The sequence below is a fragment of the Notechis scutatus genome, chromosome 7 (genome assembly GCF_049901735.1).
Source record: "Notechis scutatus isolate UNSWTSFEM ecotype Mainland chromosome 7, rNotScu1.2, whole genome shotgun sequence".
NCBI classification, from domain to species: domain Eukaryota; kingdom Metazoa; phylum Chordata; class Lepidosauria; order Squamata; family Elapidae; genus Notechis; species Notechis scutatus.
In genome coordinates this window covers 17,307,064-17,328,989 of record NC_142015.1, presented here as the reverse complement: position 1 = coordinate 17,328,989, position 21,926 = coordinate 17,307,064, and the positions used below count along the sequence as shown (strand labels likewise).

Sequence of the window (21,926 nt, the reverse complement as noted above, 5' to 3'; positions counted from 1 at the left end):
TCCAGTGCTCCGTTCTGCCTGCCTGCCTTCGTTTCTGGTGGTTTCGGAGCAGCTTCGGCTGAGAAAAGAGGCGAATAGTTATTATTCTCAGCGAAGCTGCTCCGAAACAACCAGAAACGAAGGCAGGCAGGCAGGCAGGCAGGCAGGCAGAACGGAGCACTGGATTGAACCTGGATTGATTGGCGGTGGGGTGGGGGTGAGCGGGCGCTCGGGGAGCTGCGCCGACAGGAAAAGCCACCCTGCCGGCTTCTTTGAAGCAGTTTCTTCCTGGGCTAATGGAGGAGCGAGAGAGCGACTGAGAGAGAACAGGGCAGACACCTGAGGGATGAGGCTGAGGGAGGGAGGGAGACACCTGAGGGATGAGGCTGAGGGAGGGAGGGCCGAGAGGCGGGGCTTCTCAGCCGTCCTGCAGGGACTTGTCCTGAGCCGCGGAGACAGCCGTGGCCGCCACCGCCCAGCGCTCAGTTTTGAAGGCGCTCCTCAGCCCGGCGCAGTTCCTGAATCTGCAGCTGAAACCCTCCATTTTAAATGTCCCAATAGAAGAGAATATCTGTCGCTCAGGGTTGCAATGAGGAGGCATTGGCGCTCCTGAACTTGGTGGTTTGCTGGCAGACGTTTTATTACCCGACTAGGTAACAACATCAGATGTTACCTAGTCAGGTAATGAACGTCTGCAAGCAAACCACCAAACTCGACTCCTCCTCTCCCCCCCGGTCCTTGAAAAAGTGTTTCTGCGTGAAACTGGTCCCTGGTACAAAAAGGTTGGGGACCCCTGAGTTAGAGTATCTCTGGGGCTAGGCTGCCTTCTACTCTCTTCCTTCATCCCCATTTACAAACCCCATCCTTCAGGCCTTGTCCTGCTATCATTAAATGAGCCCAGCATCAGATTTACATGAATGTTCTGTCGTGGTATTCATTTTTTTTTTACTACCGGTTCTGTGGCTGTGGCTTGGTGGGCATGGTGTGGCTTGATGGGCGTGACAGTGGAAGGATATATTGCAAAATACCCATTTCCACCCCACTCCCAGGGGAAGGATATACTATAAAATCCCCATTCCCACCCCACTAACCTGCTTTCCAGCTCCCTTCTCCTGTGCAGGGCAACAAAAGAAGGCAGAGAATAGATGCGGGCGGGGCCAGTCAGAGGCGGTATTTGCCAGTTCTCCAAACTACTAAAATTTACACTACCAGAACCTGTTAGAACTGGCCGAATACCACCTCTGGTTCTGACCTGTTTCTCTCTGCCATCTGACTTGTCTGCAGTATTACACCAGAAGATGCTTGCTTTATCCCACCCAAATCCTAAGGTGTTTCATTCTTCCAATCAAGAGCCATCATTTAGGAAAGAACCTCTGGGACAGCAAAGTTGCAAGAGAAAAGAAAGTGGGAGTAGAAAAGATAAGACACAGATTACGGAAAGCCCAACACAGATGGTGCTATTTGAACCTTGGTGTCCTCACATCCGTTTTTTGATCTCTCGTGTTTCTTTTAGACTCTCCTTCCATGTGTTGTGTCTCCATTGACACCAGAAGCACTTACTTTCTCACTTTCCAGAATACCATGAGAATACAGAAGAGCAATTAAGTCAGGAGCTTAACTTTGCCTCCTGAAACTCCAGTCACCAGCCAATGCTAATTAGAACCACTACTCCCTACCCTCATTTTGTGTTGAATTAATTCCCATCTGGTCCATTAATATGACATTTTGCCTGCAGATTTTTCTGAGCCCGGTACAAAAAACTGCTTGCCCTCTCTCTCCTATTTATAAACCTACTCCCTTATGTAAAAAAAGAAAGGAAAAGAATAGAATGTGTCAGACCTCTTTCTATCCTACATATACCGAATTCCAGGCAAGGCTATTCCAGCAAGGCTACTCAATGTCAGAATGTGGTTGCTAAAATGCTAAAACAAATAATAATGTTCAGTAGAGGTAATCCTTGATTAAGAACAGTTCATTTAGTGGCCATTCAAAGTTGCAATGGCACTGAAAAAAAAAAGAGACATGACCATTTTCACACTTATGACTATTGCAGAATCCCCTTGGTCACATGATCAAAATTCAGATGCTTGGCAACTGACTCGTATTTATGACCGTTGCAACCAGTGGTGGTATTCAAAACTTTTTACTACCGGTTCTGTGGACATAGCTTGGTGGGTGTGACGTGCCTGGTGTGGTGGGCATGGCAATTGGAAGGATACTGTAAAATTTCCATTCGCACCCCACTCCAGGGGGAAGGTTACCACAAAATCCTCATTCCCTCCCCACCAGAGTTGGTATTCAGCAGGTTTTGACCAGTTCTGGAGAACTGGTAGAGGAAATTTGGAGTAGTTCGGAGAACCAGCAAATACCACCTCTGACTGGCCCCACCCCCATCTATGCTCTGCCTTCCCGAGTCCCAGCTGATTGGCTGGGTCTTCTTTTATTGCCCTGCAGAGGAGAACGGAGCTGGAAAGCAGGTTAGTGGGGTGGGGAGGGAATGGGGATTTTGCAGTAACTTTCCCCTGCCATGCCCACCAAGCCACACCCATCAAGCCATGCCACGCCCACAGAACCAGTAATATTTTTTTTTTGAATCCCACCACTGGTATTATATTATATTAGATATATATTAGATATTATATTAGATATATATTAGATATTATATTAGATATATATTAGATTTTATATATATATGTGTGTGTGTGTGTGTGTGTGTGTGTGTGTCTGTATATGTATATGTGTGTGTATATATATATATATATATATATATATAATTCAGCTTTGTTCTGGTATTTTCCCACGTCATTGTAGTTGTGCTTATAAAGTTGTAGCAACGTTTCGGCAGAATCTCATCTGCCATCATCAGGCTTCTGTATTGTGTTCGTCTGTGTTTATATATATTTCCCAGTATTGAAAGACATGGGGAGACAGATTTGGACTGACCAAAATTTCCTACTTTTAAACTCTGTTCCCATTATGTTCTTCATTATCAAGAGCTTAAGAGAGATAATGAGGGTAATAAAAGAATGTTCAGTATTAATTCTAAGTATGAAAAACAGTTTTTTTTAAAGTGCTATGAAAAAATATATCAAAATTAATTAAAGTCCAATTAAATAGCTGATGTTAGCACAACCCACCTTCCACTGCCTGAATCCCAAAACCAACCCAAATAAAAAGAATATAGAGAATTAATTTCCTATTTCAGGGGATGATTAACCAATATAACTGAACAGGCAAATGAGAACATGGACAATTGGAAAAGAGACAGAATAATTGTATAATTTTCTTGGCATCTGAAGCAAAACCTACAGTGGAAAACTGCAATATATGTGTGTGTGTGTGTGTGTGTGTGTGTGTGTGTGTGTGTATGTATGTATGTATGTATGGCATTCAGCTTTGTTCGGGTATTTTCCCACGTCATTGTAGTTGTGCTTTTAAAGTTGTAGCAACGTTTCAGCAGAATCTCATCTGCCATCATCAGGCTTCTGTATAGTGTTCATCTGTGAGTATACTATACAGAAGCCTGATGATGGCAGATGAGACTCTGCTGAAACGTTGCTACAACTTTAAAAGCACAACTACAATGACGTGGGAAAATACCCGAACAAAGCTGAATGCCATACATGTAAGTACCCGCGAAAACTTAAGAAAACAAGTATGTATGTATATATACACAGTGGTACCTTGATACTCTTCATTAGTTGGTTTTGGGAAATGCAATGAGTACCAAAAATAATGAGTACCAAAGACTTTTTTTTCCCATAAGGAATAATTTGGTGAGTCATGAGTGGTGCGATGGTCTAGAATCGGAGCTCTTGCCTCACAATCAGGAGGCTGTGAGTTCAATCCTAGGTAATGGCAGATATTTCTCTCTCTGGGCACAATGAGTAAATATCATCTGCGAACTCTGCATTGGCAACATGACCAGTAAATTCTCAGCTCCATTGTTGCCCCGACTCCACCCCAAAGCAAGGGATTATAGGGTCATTTCAGTTTGGTTAGAGCAGCTGATTTTGCCTAGTCTTGTACTTAATCAGATGTCCCAAATGCCACAGGTGATACTTACAATGTCCTGATCCTTATGAAGGATAAGAATCAGTTGTTAAATTTCAAAGGGTATCCAATGGCTTTTTCCAGGCACTCTATCAAAGAGCCAGCAGAAAGGAAGTCCCTCTCCACTTCTACAAATTTAATATAAATAGACTTAGGAGAAATTCCCGGGTCCACAATACAGTTTTGTGATAAAAATCCATTGATTCCAACTCTTAAAAGACAAAAAAAGTTAGTCATAAGGCAGCTGACACTGACACATTCTAGTTTGTACATTGAATACCAAACAATGAGTTTCAGGACAAAATATTCATGTCAAAATGCACTGAGTACCAAATTTGATGAAAGCAGATACCAAGGCCCCAATGTACTTAAGGCCCACATGTATATTCAATTACTTGTTTCAGAATCAGAAAGATTGGTTTTTTTTTCCCAATTGCAATACTTTCCCGACAAATATTTATTCAGGAACACATGCTAGCAATAATAGACAATCAACGATGATGCATTTTCCAAATTTCACCATAGAATGTATGAGTTGTGTGACTTCCAAGTTCCATTGATCAGGAATTTGAAGAGACAGCACTGAAGCCAATGTCTGAAATCAGGAAATAAATCAAATAACATAAATTTAGACAACTGAGTCTGTCAATGGATGAGCTGAAAAAAGGAACAGACCATTTACATGGTCATAATACATGAAAATTGAATGGCTACTGTTGTGAAAAACAGTTCAACAGTTAAAAAAACACAACAGCAACAAGATATTCAAAAAAAGCCAGAGAATAATTTATTTTAGGGCTGTTCTTCTAGATGGAGGATATAAGGAGGAATAAGAGGACATCCCTTCCTTTTTCTGGACATCTGATAACTCCAATCATTGCATCACTGCCATGTTCTATGATAAGGAGTCATGTTTGTCCTCCATTCCTCTGATTTATTTTATTTATTTAATTAATTTGTTTGTCAAACATGTACACGATAACAAATATAGGTCTGAACATAAACATGAACGAAGGAAGTGAATATAGATAAATGGGGACAGTAAGACAGGGATGGTAGGCACGCTGGTGCACTTATGCACACCCCCTTTAAGGACCTCTTAGGAATGGGGTGAAGTCCACGATCGACAGTTTGAGGTTGAAGCTGTGAGGGGTTGAGGCTGTAACAATGGAGTCAGGTAGAGCATTCCAGGCACTGACCACTCTGTTGCTGAAATCATATTTTCTGCAATCGAATTTGGTTTGCATCAATTGTTTGCCCGTTATTTAACCAATTATTGTGGTTGAAGCTGAAGAAGTTGTTGACAGGCAAGATGTTGTAGCAGACAATTTTGTGTACTATATGCTTAGATCGGACCACAGGCGGCGCAGTTCCAGATTGTCCATTTCAAGTCTGGAGGCATAGGGAATTCTATTGTGAGTAGAGGAGTGGAGTAATCTTCTCAAGAAATACTTCTGAACCCGCTCAATTGTGTTAATGTTCAATATACAGTGTGATCTGGACCCCTGACTAGGAGTTTCTGTGGACAGTACAGGTAAACCTCGACTTAACAACAGTTCACTGAAAAATGTGACTTATGACTGTTTTTCACAGTTATGACCGTTGCAGCCATCCCCATGGTCATGTGATCAAAATTCAGAAGCTTAGCAACTGGTTCATACTTATGATCGGTGCCATGTCCCAGGGGGTCATGACAAGCCAAAGTCAACGGGGAAGCCAGATTCACTTAACAACCGGGTGACTAACTTATCAACTGCAGTTATTCACTTAACGACTGTGGCAAGAAAAAATTGTAAAAGGGGCAAAACTCAACAAATTGTCTTGCTTAACAACAGAAATTTGGGGCTCATCTGTGGTTATAAGCTGAGGACTACCTGTATTTGTAAATCCTGCCAGCTGTCCTTTGCAGGGTTTCAGAATTAATGCAGAATCCACAAAGACTGAAATAAAAATCTCAATCAAGGGGGTAACAAAGCAGAGACATTTCCACCAAGCTGAATAAAATCCTGTTGGAGAAGATGTGAACTGTTTCTGGCATGTTTAACTCCTTGTGACAAATTCCTGGTCAGACTTTAGGATCAGGGATAGGAAGGGAGAGAACCAGCCTGCCATTGTTTTTAAAGAAAAAAATGTCCCTCCCTTTCCTTCCAGTGTGACATTTCCTCACACCCCAAGCAAATTGCAGAAGTGGAAACCTTGATGATCACAATGGGAAGAAAATGTTAAAGCCCTTTAACATGCATTCAGCCATTCTAACCTGAATCAAGCCGTATGTGTCTGCTGTTTATTCTGTTTGGGGAGAGAATATCTCTTTGAAGTGATAGGCAAGGAATAAAGCACAGTTCTTCCTGCTGTCCAGGTTCTGTTCTTCATGATTCACTTTCCCTTGAAACTTTCCTTGACTGGAGAAAAAAGCTGTTTTTTTTCCACAAAGGGAGACGTTGTTTAGGAACAAGGTTATGGGGAGCCATTTACACTGAATTATTCCAGTGGGTTATTGAAAAGTGGGTGGAAGCAAAGATTTAGCAGCTTTCCAGATAGGCAATGTGCAGATGAAGAAAGAAGCCTCAAATGATTGGCTGGAAGTGCAAGGATGTAGAGAGCAAGGTCATTCGCAGCTGAAGGTAAAACTCTTGAGCACAAAAGAATCTCTAGATTTGTCTCTGGTTGAAGACTTTGTCAAGAAGAAATCTAGAATAGAATAGAATAGAATAGAATAGAATAGAATAGAATAGAATAGAATAGAATAGAATAGAATAGAATAGAATAGTTGGAAGGGACCTTGGAGGTCTTCTAGTCCAACCCCCTGCTTAGGCAAAAAACCACACCACTTCAGACAAATGGTTATCCAATCCCTTCTTTAAAACTTCCAGTGTTGGAGCATTCACAACTTCTGGAGACTTGGTAATTTTGCAGGAAAACTAGAGAATTCAGTAAATATCTACTTTCTGACTCATCATCATCATAAAAAAGGAGTGCCAATCTTGAATTTCATGTCTTGAAGAGGAATGGGCTGATTTATTAGAATCCCTGTAGAACAGAATTTCTGAAATGCTGGCTATTTAACACTCTTAAATAAAGTAGGGGAATGAGCCTATACCAAGGATCTATCTGGAGTGAAGAACATATCTCAAAAGCCCCCATAAAAGCAAGCAAAAAATTCAGATCAGGTATGACAGGAAATTAATTCCGCATTCACACCCTTCTCATGAAACATTACAAAAAGATGAAGCTTTTGAATGGGGTCTCTCCAGTGATGGCACCTGGGCAACCTTTGGTATTTACCCGTGTGAAGGGCTGGCAATGGAGTGCCATAAGGGCTGGTGCCCTCTTGAGATGCATACAAAAACATTCTCAGTGCCGCATGGTAATCAGCTTTCAAATATTCTATTTTATTAATATGCATGGCTTGGATAACTAGATAGAATTAAACATGCTGACTGAAAGAGCTTGTGGAAAGAAATGATAAATATTATAAATTTAGATAAGCAAGCAGATCCAGATCCAGCATGGCATATTTGCCATTTTCCAAGGCACCCAATGAAAATGTTCGCTTCCCTTGATTCTAGATTTATTGATTGCTTTGCTAAGAACCTCTGATAGCCAACAGGTTGCAACTTGCTTTGTCTAGTGCAGTTTGGACTGGAAGATAATAATGCTTAGTTCCTATTTCACCAAAGACCTCCATGTGGCTTATAGTTCATTGAAAGCTCAACATCAGTGGTGGGATACAAAAATGTTTACTGGTGGGTGTGGCTTGGTGGGCATGGCAGGGGAAGAATACTGCAAAATCTCCATCCCCACCCCACTCCCAGAGGAAGTTTAGTGCAAAACCCCATTCCCTCCCCACCCCACTAACCTGCTTTCCAGCCCCATTCTCCTGTACAGGGAAACAAAAGAAGACCCAGCCAATCAGCTGGGACTCAGGAGGCAGAGAATAGATGGGGGCGGGGCCAGTCAGAGCTGGTACTTGCTGGTTCTCTGAACTACTCCAAATTTCTGCTACTGGTTCTCCAGAACTGGTCAGAACCTGCTGAATACCACCTCTACTCAACACTATAACAGAGGCTTGAAACTCAGGAATGGCTGACACAACCACATTACTCCACAAATTATTTACTGAAATATGTGTAATCATTTCCTAAAGCATCTTGGCACAAGATACAATAAAAAAAAAAAAAAGCAATGATCTGTTTTTGCAACCAAGAGCTTTGGTGTAGAAATTGAAATCAGTGATGAAACCCAATTCAAGCTCTTGGCTGGAGAGCATTAATATGTCTGGGTCCAAAAAAACAACAACCCAAAAATTCCTGACTTGTATCTCCAGATAATATGGTGCTCCCATCTTCTCTTGGCAGATCTTAAATCTTGGGAAGAGGTGCAGCCACTGAGGTTCCATTCAAGGCTTTGAAGGCCATCACTGATATTTTGTCTCAGACTAAAAGCATATTGGTGGCTGGTACAGTTTCTTTAAATCTTTGAGCCAGCAATATGGAAATTGAAATAAGGTTTCACGCTGTTTCTTTTGTATTTTATTGCTGACCTTGATAGCTTCAGTTTGTTCCTCCATTCAAGTCTCCCTTTTAATGCAGGATCAGTGAGTTTGTATAGTTTCAGTGCTAAAGGCTGATCCTATTCAAATGTTCTATCCTTTTTCAAAAGTTAATAATGTGTTGAAACTTGTCCTTCTGTTTCCTAAACATTTCCCTCTCTTTAAAAGAATATGTGTGTGTGTGTGTATGTGTGTGTGTGTGTGTGTGTATTCCTATTGTATTCCTCAGGATGTCATTTAATGATGTCTGAGAATTACTATTTTTTGCTGGGAGTGCAAGATACTGGCACTTTTATTATTTAATTAAAAACTTCCTCACTCTGATGCCTCCTATCCTTGTCCTAGCTAACTTGCAAGAAATAACTTTAGGGTGTCTCACATTGGCAAGACATGGAAGCTACAAAGCAAGCAAGCTACAGTGAAAGAGAGTTCACACACAAATTTCTCCTTACTTAGCACAAGGTTCCTGAACCCCTGGTCATCCTTTGAGAATCTCACCCAAGTTTCCTTTAATCTTAAGGGGAAAAAATGTAAGGTGAATTTATTTCCCCTTAAATTAAAGCAGAATGGTTGGCGAAGGGCAGGAAATACATTCAACAGAACACCGAAAGTAATGAAATAGTTCTTTGCTTTTTTCTGCAGACCATAGTCCGTGATGGCAAGAGAGAAAGCATCATGAGCACGCTGTTTGTCTCTCCATCTGACATTGAGAATGGCCAAATCATCGTCTGCCGAGCTACCAACAAAGCCGTTCCGAGTGGAAAAGAGACTTCTGTCACCATTGACATCCAACGTGAGTGTGGTGGAGTGTGCTCATCTTTTTCTGTCAGCTTTTGCATTTTATTCCACCCAATATTCACACTATCAAAGATGGTTTTTTTTTTTTCCAAAAGGCAACTGGACTTTCTTTTTATTTGAAGACATTTTGCTTCTCATCCAAGAAGCTTCATCGGTTTGAGACCCAAATACACTGATCCCACACGCATTTACACATTGAGTCAGGTGACCCTGAGGGCACAGATAAATCCGCAAGTGGCCTCAACAGCTCTCAGGGAGAGTGCTAACGACCAGATGATTGCCAAGAAATATGATCCTTCCATTTCCCTCCTCTCATCCTTTCAGAACTTAGCCTTCCATCTCGCCCACCATCATTCCAAAACCAATGAAACTTCTTGGATGAGAAGTGAAACATCATCAAGGAAAAACCAAGAAAGTCCATTTGCCTTTTGAAAAAGCACCTTTGAGACAACCATGACCTGAATGTCTGAGTATCTCCACAGACATTCACACTGTATGGAGAAGGAATCACAAATGAGATTCCCTATATATTTATTGTGGTCTATCCTCTTTTACCTAATCCAATTAACACAAAAAGTTATTGAAGAATTACTAACACCCTCAGCCACCTGTAACTCCAGGATATTTGGGGGGGGGCGAGAGGTGAAGAAGAGAAGGGAGCTTGGTAGTTAAACTGGGACACCTCCTAAGTCAGTATACCTGTGTATGCACACACTAATTTAGTTGTCTCCTTGTTCGCTTGTTTGATGTTGAAATCGATCAGCAGAACAATGCAGAAAGAACCACGTTGAGATGACAATAATGCCAAACTTCCTTTTTTTTATGGTTGGAGACGGTTGATGAATTCTCAAGGGTTTTCAGTAATGTAAGAGACAGAGAGTAGAAATAAGGAATTTGTCTTTGCCTTGATGGAAAAGAAAAATAGATTTCCACATCATAGATTTTTTTTTTCCTAGTTAAGAATAAGGCTTTAGAAGATGCCAGAACATGTCTTAGATTACTGAACACCCAACAACTAGCAAACTTTTGATGTTATTATAGCATTCTATAGTTTGCCCAAGAGGAATGTTTACAATGAACGAATTCTTAGGGCATTCATGATACATGCACTGTAGCTAGAGATAGGAAAGCATGATAAATTGCCTGTGTTTATTTACTTGAAGAATTGAAGAAATTGAATGTGTTGTACCTCTCCTCTCCCCCAAAAAGATCCAAAATGACATATGGAAATTTGCTGCTATTTGAATCAATTCGCTCCTAGTGAGCAGTCTTTCATTGTCCAGCCATCAAGGCCAAACAAGTCTTCTTAGCCGCATTGCAATGCAAGGCAGTTGTAGCCTAAATAATTTAGTATTTGCAATGGCTAGCAGTTATTGCCAGATGAATCGTCAAGATTCAAAGCATCCTGAAAATGAAGGTCTAGAGAGACACAGAAAGGGCAGAGGGGAAGATATGTTGCTGAGTTTACAGGTCTTGATGGCACTGTGCTTTGTTGTTATTAAAGTGGGGAAAACTTACAGAGAGGGGTTAATAATGTAATTTAGCTGGCTTGAGCTTAAATTGCTGAGAAGTGGTCTCAAGTCAACTATTGTGCGAGAGAAACAACAGAGCAGCTTGTAAGTGGAGTGAATAGGATATCAGCCCAGAACAATGGACACTCACATGGGAAGCGGGTCAGAGGAAATTATGGATGTACATACAGCATTATTGAATGCTAAGTTGTAAATGAAAAGGTGCAAAAGTCTTTTTAAGCAGCAAACAGGGTTTACTTTAATGGTTATAACCTGTGGACAGAGTATGCTTGCATCACAAGTAAAAAAAAGTAGACTTTTTATTAGATTCAATTCAATTTAATTTAATATTTTTGTTAATGCTGCCGAACTCCCAGCAGCTCTGGATGGCTTACAGATTTGTCTAACATTCAAAAACAAGCAACAATATAAAAACAGAGAAACAATACAAAACAAAGGAACAGTGATGCCAAAGGAAAACAAAGCTGGATGGGAACAAGAAAAAGAAAGGAAGGAAGTATCAAAGTCCTTGACATGCCATGGATGAAGAGCCACATCTTTAGGGCCCTTTGATATATGAAAAGGGTGGGGGACCATTCAAATCTTAGGGTAGAGAGCAGAGGGCAGATTCTTAAAAATTCAGGGAGATATTCGGAGAAGTTTCTGCCCTGAAAGTAGCCCATGTTGAACTGCCTGGCACTGTCAAATATCAGAAAGGGACCACAGGACATTTTGTATTAAGCCATAAAATGCTTCATGGTCATTTTTAATGTCGTAAAATATTTTCTACAACTTGCCAAATTTCAGTTCCACAGGAACGTGTCTTGGATTTTGGGTGCATTCTGTTAAGTTAGCCAATTTGAAAAAGCTGGGTTGAAAATACCTTGCACCATTTCTCCCAGTTAAAAGTTACAGACACAAAGGTGCTTCTTTTAAAAGGCAACTGGACTTTTGGGTTTGTTTTTTTTAAAAAATATATTTCACTTCTGATCCAAGAAGCTCCTTCAGTTCTGACTGAATGGTAGAGAATGGAAGGATTTATACTCCTTGCAGTCATCTGGTCCTTTGCACTCTCTCTGAGAGTCATTGAGGCCACTTGGAGAGAGTCATTGGATGAGAAGTGAAACATCTTCAAGGAAAAAAAAAAACAAAAAAAAAAGTCCAGTTGCCTCTTGAAAGAAGCACATTTGGGACAACCATGACCTGGATGACTAAGAATCTCCATCAACCATTACAGACACAAGAAATTTTAGAAGTACATAAATTCTAGGATAGCATTCCAGTTTGAGCAGGCATGCCTGATGAGCATGCAACATGTCAACTACCTTCCAATGTGAACACAGTGATTCCATAAAAACTCCCAGAATAAGATTTAAAGAATGAGATGTATTCATTGGGGGAAATCTTAACTCTTTTAGAATGAAACCTCGTGCAAAATTGGCCATTCTTCTTTAGACCAATGGAAATCACTATAGCACCGTTATTCCAGCTTTTTTCATACGTGCCATTTCAAATATTGGTAGTTTCAGTTTGAACTGATGTTGCTTTTGAGTAGCAATGCTGCAAGAGATGAATGGCGTGAGAGCTGAATTTGTTCTATGAACCAATAACCACCCTCATTACTTTACAGAAATAATATTTCTTCATGGTTGAAAGGACATCATAAATGTCTACATTGCCTACTTTCTGCATCTTTCAAGGAGGACAGATTAAGGGGAAATCCATTTTATATAAATGCAACATGGGTGGCTGAAATAAATCATGGGGGCTCAAGATGAAAGTAGCCAATACGAGCCCTTATCTGTCATTAAACAGCAGAGGACCTCCAGCTCTTTGTCCCACTCGGGTCTCCAAAAGAGAAACCTGGACTTTGTTACAGAGAGTGAGCAGCTCCAGCTGAAACATCTGTTCAAAGTGATTTTCATACCATCAGCCACATCAAAACAGGCCTCCTGTGAGTAATGTGCCAAACACCACAAGTGGGATTAAAATCATGTTTAATGGCTTTATATGCCATAAATTATTTATATAGCTAAAGTCCAGAGGCTACATGGAAAGCACATCCTGTGTGCCAGGATGGAGCAAACTGGAGGGGATGGCTTTTATTGAGTTTTCTTGCATCGGTAGCTTTCTTCTGCTCTGCTCACACTCGGTGTTTAAGTTTGTAACTTTGTGATACCTTCAGAAATCAGAAGTGAGCAAGAAATAGTAAACCCACTCCATTGTCTATGCCACAAAACATTGGCAGTATGATTGCTTAAACTTGGCGGCGTGGTTTCCTTTGAGTTAAAGCAACAAGCATTCAAATATATAGTGTAATCCCTAAAATAGACTTAATACAGCTCGAACAAATAGAAAGTTCCAGCCTTGTTCCATTCATTGCTTCCTTCTGTCTAATATGATGGTCAGCTCCATCCTCAAATATTAAGAACAGGCCCAAGCTGTGTTTGCATTTCCACCTTATATTTCCACCAGCTAAACATTTCCAAGAAGAAGAATGGATTGGGGCTTTCATTCCATTGCGAGGAAAAATTTAAAAGTGCTTTGTAGCTATGCTGGTTTATAAGCAGTCCCTTTCGTGAGTTAAAATGCAGGGCCATCTCCTTCTGTGACTCTATCACTTACAAAAGGTTTACACGGAATGATCAATTGCAACTAAATAAAATCCCATTATGCTGAATAAATATTTTTCTGCATTTATGCAAATTTCACTTGATTTCTAGGGTAGAAATCTTTAGCTTGCCTTTATAAGGCCATTAGGAAGCAGGATGGATGTTTTGATTTTTCACAAGGAAAATCAAAAGGTGTTTATTTGTCCTTAACCTACAGTAGGATTTGGTAAACTTCTATAGGGGGAAAACATACATCCAACAGCAGAAAGAAATCTACTTTCTATGAGTACAAAAAGGATCCATTTGTACATCCTAAGCACAAGGATTGTATTGTCAAACAATGAGGGAACTATCAAGAGAAGCTTGATTCATACATAATAAAGGAAGGTGATTAGCTGTTGTTGTCTAACAATAGAGAAGTGTCAAGATGCCTGCAAATGAATTAAGAGTGTACTGGATGTCTCTGGGCTGTTACGGGAGCACATCTCATTTAAATTCCAACCTGTGCTTGCCTTTATTGTAATTTGGATTGCACATTTTAAAAATGAGATTAAAGCAAATTGAAAATATCTATAATTTCTCATCATAATTTCCCAGCCAGAAGATCATGGTTATACTCCCAGGAAGGCATTCATCCCAGCTTGGTAAAATCCTCACTACTGCGAGGGTGAAGTCAGCAAGGGAATAAGTTACCCCAAGCCATTTTGATTATTACTAGGCTCTCATTTTTTATTTTATTTTTTGCTTTTCTTTCATTCTTTCCATCCAATCTGCCCTTGCTAAGTGAGTTTCATTTCTTTTTTTAAAAAAAGTAACATGTTCTGGTTTTTCCAGTTCCTTCTACAAAATCCTGCCGTACTCTAAACAATGTGATGTGCTGTAGTGAACCTTGCTAAAAAATAAAAAAATAAAAAAAGTTACCTATGTGCAGCTAAATTTCCTTTGTAATAGGACGAGGGCATTATAGGGATTAAGGTATCCACTTTATTTTTCTGAAGATGCTCGAAGTCAGGTCCAAAGTTGCTGGGAGTAGATCTCATTCTCCAGCAACAAAGTTTCAGGCTGTGTTCTTTTTAATAAGGGACACGAATGCCATTGATCTCAGGGATTTGTCCAAACTGACCTATCTCCTGCTCTTGATCAAGTGAAATTTTGCAAAAGCTCTTCTTTTCTTCATGATACTGTAACTTTTTTTTCCCCCAATACAAATAAGGTATAGTCCACACATACAGCCTACTGCTAGAGAAAGGGATGGAGGCTACTTGCTCCTGTTCTTAAACACCTATATTGATTTGGTATTTCTATGTAAGGGGACAGTTTAGTCATCATTTAGATTTTAATGCTTTTAACTCCTAATGTCCTGGTTACTTTCTGGCTGGAGAAAAATTCTCCCAGGAACAGCCTTCACTGCAGAGAATCAAGTCCAAAACATGGTCAACGAAAATAGTAACTATAAGTCCAATCAAGGCAAAATGAGGTTATTAGTCTGGCAGGGTAGGAGCAAAAATTCCAGACATGAAGGCACAGCAATAACTCAACACGGTTGGGAAGACGCCAGGAACACAGATAACCAAAGTCAACACAAGATAAACTCACGTTTGCTTCTAGCAGCTGCTGCACTCAGCATGCATTTCTTTTAAACTCTCTTCCCAGCTGTGGCTAATGAAGGGAATCAGGGCCCTTTCCTCCTCTGTAAGCCATGCAACCCACGTTGCTCTCTTCTCCGTTCCTCCCTGCATGCCCTCGGATGAAGAGGGAGTGGGCCTGGTTCTTCCTCTGAACTCCCTCTCCCTTGTTCTACCTCTTCCCTGCTCTGCCCAGACAGTTTTCTGCCCTTCCCCAGTTTTCTCCACAGCCAACGGAGACACACTCCCACTCCCTGTCAACTGTTCATCTTCCTCCTCGGATTCAGACTCAAACAGAGGCATGACATCCAGTTCCTGTCACCAACCGCCCCAGGAAGAAAACCAACCTAGTTCAGGAACTTCCTGACAGTTAGAACAATTAATAATTGGAATTATTTGCCTCTAGAAGTTGTGGGAGGTTTTTACATGGGAGGTTTTTAAGAAGAGATTGGGCAGCCATTTGTCTAAAATGGTATAGGGCAGGGGGTTGGACTAGAAGACCTCCAAGGTCCCTTCTAACTCAGTTATTCTGTTTTTCTGTTTTGTCTATTCCCACTGCCATTAAAGTTTCTCAGATTCTACAGTACCATCAGGGACTATAATTCTACATAATACAAGGGACTAAAGGCTGCCCAACCACCTGTTTTATACTCATGAGAAGCAGATGGCGGTTGGGCCATCCAGAAAAGTCTACTTCTCCATCTGGCTAGTTTTGGATCAGATGATACTCATTCTCTGCTAAGCAAGGTTACAGAATACTGATACTGAGAAGACTCTTCCCATTAGCTGAGAAGAGCAAAACAAATGGAGCCATAATTGATGGTTACAGATTCAAATGCATTGCTGGGGCTCCAATATATTTGAAATTTCCACTCTGTAATATAACAGAATGTATCTCTCCTTATTCGGGATGTCTAAGTTTGTGAGTGGTGAATTAAATACATTTTACACGTTTTAAAGGCAATATCTTCTTCCCAATTGCTCCACAAACATTTGGGTTGACTCCTGGCATGAACAATGTCTATTACATCACAACAGATGCTTGCCTTTAGTCTGTCACCCTGTAATTTACTCTCCTGGAAGGAAAAATAGTTGAACATATTGGAATTTACTTCTAGGTAACCTCGCCCAAAAATGCATTGCTGTAACAGTACAGAGCACAAAGAATAATTATGTGAAGCTTTTTTCCCCTGTTTTATCTCCTAAAATGTTCAACCAGTAGGTACAACTGATTAAAAAATGCATAAAACAACAGTGTAGCAGTGGTGTCAGAAGCAACAAAATGAACCACAATCTAGCCATTCAGAGTCATGAAGAGAATAATGACTTCCAATAACCACCAGAAATCTGGAAAACAAATAATGTACATATAACATAAACCAGCTGAACAAGTGTAGGGAGTGCAATGATATCTTTCTGAAAGTTCTATTTACCAAAGACTCCAGAAATGGAATCATTCTACAGCAAATGTGAACATAAATTGCCACAAGATTTAAAAAAAGAATCTAGAAAGAGTTCAGAGAAGAGCAACAAAAATGATCAGACAATTGGAGCCTAAAACATATAAAGAATGATAGCAGTGTTCCAATATCTAAGGGGCTGCCACAAAGAAGAGGGAGTCAAGCTATTCTTCAAAGCACCTGGGAGTAGGACAATGGATGGAAATCAATCAAGGAGAGAAGCAACCTAGAACTAAGCAGGAATTTCCTCACAGTGAGAACAATTCATTGATGGAACAACTTGCCTCCAGAAGTTGTGAATGCTCCAACACTGGAGGTTTTTAAGAAAAGTTTGGACAACCTTGCTCAGGCTTCCTGTCTGAGCAAGGGGTTGGACAAGACGACCTCCCAGGTCCCTTCCAACTTTGTCATTCTGTATTTTGAAAATGACCAGAAGTGAAAAAGTCATCTGATTGATCAATTCCACAATCAGGCCACAACCATAGAAAAGAATGTTTAGCCTGTGTATTTATTCAGCTTAATTTGCCTTCTTCTAAGTACTCCAGAGTGGTTGACGTGATTCCTTTCCTTGTTTGATTCACAAAAGATACTCATGGAGATAGGTTAAAGAGAGATAGAGATGATGGAAAATAGAGAGATTTGGCAGTGTGGAATGTGGTAGTCACAGGAAGGTCACTTTATGGAAGATACAAACATCTGGTACTGCAAAATGGTGTGGTCATAGCCAGGTACAAAATTAAGATCAGAGAAGAGAAAGGTGGAACACTGAGCAATAGAAACTTGAGAAGGATTTGCTACTTACCTTTAATGAATCATCTCCATCCTTTACCACTGAAACAAAAGTTCTAGTGAACTATGAATATTATATTGTTTCAAAGGATAGAATTCTTTCCATTCTTTACTGGTTCTCACCTGGTTTCACCTGTGGTTCCTAGCTGATCACTTCATTGGTGACCTGGCATCTCCTGCCCAACCCACTCTTTCTCTTGGTTCTGTGTACCTGGGAAATGATCATGGGAGCTCTTGAACTGTCCAGAAACCCAGGCACCTGTTGTGTGACAGAAGAACCTCATTCCACGGTTTTGTCTGTCTTGCTAGCAATGTGTGACTCTGCTGAGGAATCTCATGACTTCTTAAATTCCTGGTCTTCCTCTTCACAGCACCAAACTTCTCACCTGACTCCTACCCCATTCCTTAATTTTCACCTGGTTTCTGCATTTCTTTTACTTTTTCCTTGACTTTGGGTGGCTTCTGTTCAGACCTCAAGCCCAAGCTACTTCGGTGGTGTCATGCTCAGAAAAGCTTTCTACATCACAGTGCAAAACATTATCGGCTTTGTCAGGTGCTTTAAGTCTGGTTTTTTTTTCAGGATGATTCTTCCTGACCCACCCACTAGCATGGCACATGCCTATATCTCAGCGTGAGCTGCCAAGTGGAGCATAATGGAGCATCCGCCTCCAGCAAATCTGTGTCAGCCAGAACACAGTTGGGAAATAGAGGCAATCTGGCGCAGGCGGTACAGAAGGATCCGATCTGCTAGATGACAAGTGCCTCCTGTTTCAAATGTGACTGTATGACAACTTAATTTGCAGTATAAGAATTAACCCCATTCTCACCACTGTTCCTGGATTAGTTTAATTAATGACTTATTTGCAACCGTTGGCCACAGGCTGATGGGCTATGTGTTGAAACTGCTGGTACCTGGGTTCATAAAGGAAGCCCACTTAAAATTGTGGAGATTTTCTTGCTCATAAACAGGTTTATAGGCAATTTAAAACTGGCCTTTGATGTCAGGAATTTGCCATAACTAATTAGTGCATGTAAAACTATGTTTAAGTAACCATTCTAGAAACTGTGTGTCAATCTGCATTTACAAACATTATGATACAGACAATACAAATGCTTCCCAACATATACCAAGTAGAGAAACTCCTTCATATTCTCTCATTTTATAGGTATGTGAAGATTCATATCATTCTATAGCTGTCATTATATTGAGTTTTAACAATTCACTCACCCAGTAATTGTGCAGATGACATTTCAACCATTTCTTTAAAAATGGTGTGAAATCTCTCACACATTATATATGACTTTTTCACTCTATCACAGGGAGAGAAGATTTTATGTAAAAGTCTGATTCACAGACGAACACAATACAGAAGCCTGATGATGGCAGATGAGATTCTGCCGAAACGTTGCTACAACTTTAAAAGCACAACTATAATGGCGTTGGTTGGTGGTTGGCCTTGTGTGTCCAGCCAACAAGGAGGGGGGGGGCCGTGGCGAGCGCGGGCCTAAAAGCCAATGGGACAAGTAGGGGGGGGATATATATTTTATTTTATTATATTATATATATAAAACACACATATACATATACATACATACATACATACATACATACATACATACATACATACATACATAAGTCATGTCCGACCTATTGCAACCCCATAGACAACGTTCCTCCAGGCCTTCCTGTCCTCTACCATCCCCGGAGTCCATTTAAGCTCATGCCAACTGCTTCAGTGACTCCATCCAGCCACCTCATTCTCTGCCATATCTGCCTTCTTCTTCTTTTGCCCTCCATCGTTCCCAGCATTAGGCTCTTCTCCAGTGAGTCCTTCCTTCTCATTATGTGGCCAAAGTATTTGAGTTTCATCTTCAGGGGTCTGGCCTTCTAAAGAGCAGTCAGGGTTGATCTCCTCTAGGACTGATCATTTTGATTGCCTTGCAGTCCAAGGGACTTGTAGGAGTCTTCTCCAGCACCAGAGTTCAAAGGCCTCAATTCTTCGGCACTCAGCCTTTCTTATGGTCCAACTTTCATAGCCATTGATTGCAACTGGAAAAACCATAACCTTGACTATACGCAGTTTTGTTGGCAGGGTGATATCTCTGTTTTTTAATATGCTGTCTAGATTTGCCATAGCGTTCCTCACCAGGAGCAAGTGACTTTTAATTTCTTGGCTGTAGTCCCCGTCTGTGGTGATCTTGGAGCCCAGGAAAATAAAATCTGTCACCACCTCCATTTCTTCCCAACCTATTTGCCAGAAATTGAGAGGGCCAGATGCCATGATCTTAGTTTTCTTGAGTTTCATCTTACTGTTATATGGGTCTTCAATTAGTTCTGGATCCCATTGGAAGAGAAAAGATGAATCTCTTTGAACAGCACCTCCATGATTTTGATGGAATTTTGTCATAGTTCTGCAGACATACTCTGTGTCTCCAAAAATTGCCAGTTCTTGGGTTCCTATATCAGGACCATACCCAAAATTCAAATGAACTCAAGTTATTATTAGACTTTGTAAGGAATTTGATGATGCATGATATTAGAAAATAGACCATGTTTGCAAACCACCAATTACTTTTGTATTTTGCTTCTCTTCTGAGAAAAAGGAGGAAGAAAACATTGGAGCTGTGAGGATGACAGGTCTACTATCTAATCACAGATTTACTTTTATTAAGAGTCTTCTTGGGCTTTAATAAAAGCCAGTTGTGTCCTATGCCTTGAGATGTTTAATTTGATCCATATCTAAAATGCATGGGCAAATAGTTTTGTTTTGTTTTTTGTTTTTCTAAAAAAAAAGTAATACAGTTAAAGAAGCCTGGTTGGAAGATCAAGAATGCAAAAGAATTCTTCACCGAAAGTATCAAGAGGATTATAGATGGTTGCTTCTTGTTAAGCACTGTAATAATGGAGTCCCTGAAATTTGTCAGTTCAAATGCTTTAATAAAAAATTAAAAAGCTTGCAAGCTGTCTGGATTACAGCAGTTACCCCCAGTTAAAACATAAGTCTCGAGCCAAACTTCCAAAACATCAAAAGGATTTATTGGGAGTTAAAATGCCCAACACTGTGTGGGTGTAGCCGACCCTAAGACACATCATTCATTGTCACCCTTGACCCTGGTTTTCCCCCACCCCCTGGGTGTATCTTAATTCATATTCTCCAATGGGACACATCCATAGCTGAGAATCATCAATCATGCTGTCCAGTTAGAATTTTACATGGCAGAAACTTCAGTCACCTAGTTACTATCTTTGAAAACTATTTATGGAATGCACTTTCGGTTTCTAAGTTGCCGCACTGCTCCCCCCTCCAAAAAGACCATAGAAATATTTTATGAATTGACACAAGAGTCATTTCCCTCAGAAAGGAAATGGCCTCAGATGTCCCTGATCTATGCAGATCTGCTTTTCTGCTGTAAGGAAGATAAGTAAGGATGCCTTTGGCTCCCTTACTTATCTATTTTGTTCAACAAATCCTTTGGATCTATCCAGATATGGAATTGAAGATACATAGCAAATGAATGACCTTCCCATAGTCACTTGGGGAAGAAACTGCCAAACAAGTAGTAATTGCTCCCAGATTTACCTTGCCTGTAAAGCTATTATTCCTTCAAAAAAGGAATTTCATTGTTGGGCCATTAGATTTTAGACACTGAAAGGTCAAATAGGTATCTTGGCTAGTTACCGCATATCCATACATCACAACAGTAGAGCAAATGGGAGCTTTTCTTCAGAAAGACACATTTCTGTACACAAAGGCATGAAAGCTAATAAATTGCCCATTGTTTTTTTTTTTACAGATCCGCCTCTCGTCAATCTGTCAGTAGAACCTCAGCCTGTCCTTGAAGACAATACAGTAAAGTTTCACTGCTCTGCCAAAGCTAATCCAGCAGTTACCCAATACAGGTAAGTTCATAAGTTTGTAAATTTGTCTGGAAATAACCATCATTTATCCTTGCTTGCCAGAATGTTTTAGACTGCTTACAACCATAGAAATGCTTGTTCCTGTTCTGTTCCTTTGAATGTGTAAAACAAAACTGATTAATAATTAAAGTCAACTCAATCACTGCATCTGATGTAAACGTTAGCTGGGCTAAGAAGTTATAGTTTTCATTTGATGTTATTCTACAGTATTTGCAGGCAACAATAGGATATGCTCTTTAGAAGGCCAGATCCTCAAATAAGGAGTAGGTGAGTTGCTGGATAGATAGTATTTCCAAAAAAATTAATAGTACTTTTTTTTTTCTATATCTGTTTGTTAGTAGACATTTTAGAGAAAAATGATCCACAAGCATATATTCTAGGAATTGAGATTCACTATTAAACTTAAGCTAACAAAGTGTATCAAGAGTCATGGTCAACACTATATGGAATAGAATTATACATTCTACTCAATTCAGTCCATATGACCAAAAAGCTTACATAATCAGAATTGATTATGTAATTGGAAAAAATGAAACGTTGACTCTATGCATAAACTCAGACCTTGGGTACAATAAATAGCTGGATTTCAGTTCCCAGTTTCTTAGGATTGTTCATGCTAACCGGGATT

The 21,926-nt window shown here is 40.2% G+C and overlaps 1 protein-coding gene across 4 annotated transcripts in view; it reads left to right on the top strand.

The window, feature by feature from the left end:
• Positions 1-21,926, top strand: part of KIRREL3 (kirre like nephrin family adhesion molecule 3) — a 726,740-nt gene that overhangs the window by 563,104 nt on the left and 141,710 nt on the right. For all 4 annotated transcript variants that reach the window (XM_087970026.1, XM_087970028.1, XM_087970027.1 and 1 more), the window contains exons 6-7: positions 9,227-9,377; positions 21,175-21,280. In XM_087970026.1, coding sequence (XP_087826152.1) covers positions 9,227-9,377; positions 21,175-21,280 — 257 coding nt within the window. The remainder of the gene's footprint in view (positions 1-9,226; positions 9,378-21,174; positions 21,281-21,926) is intronic.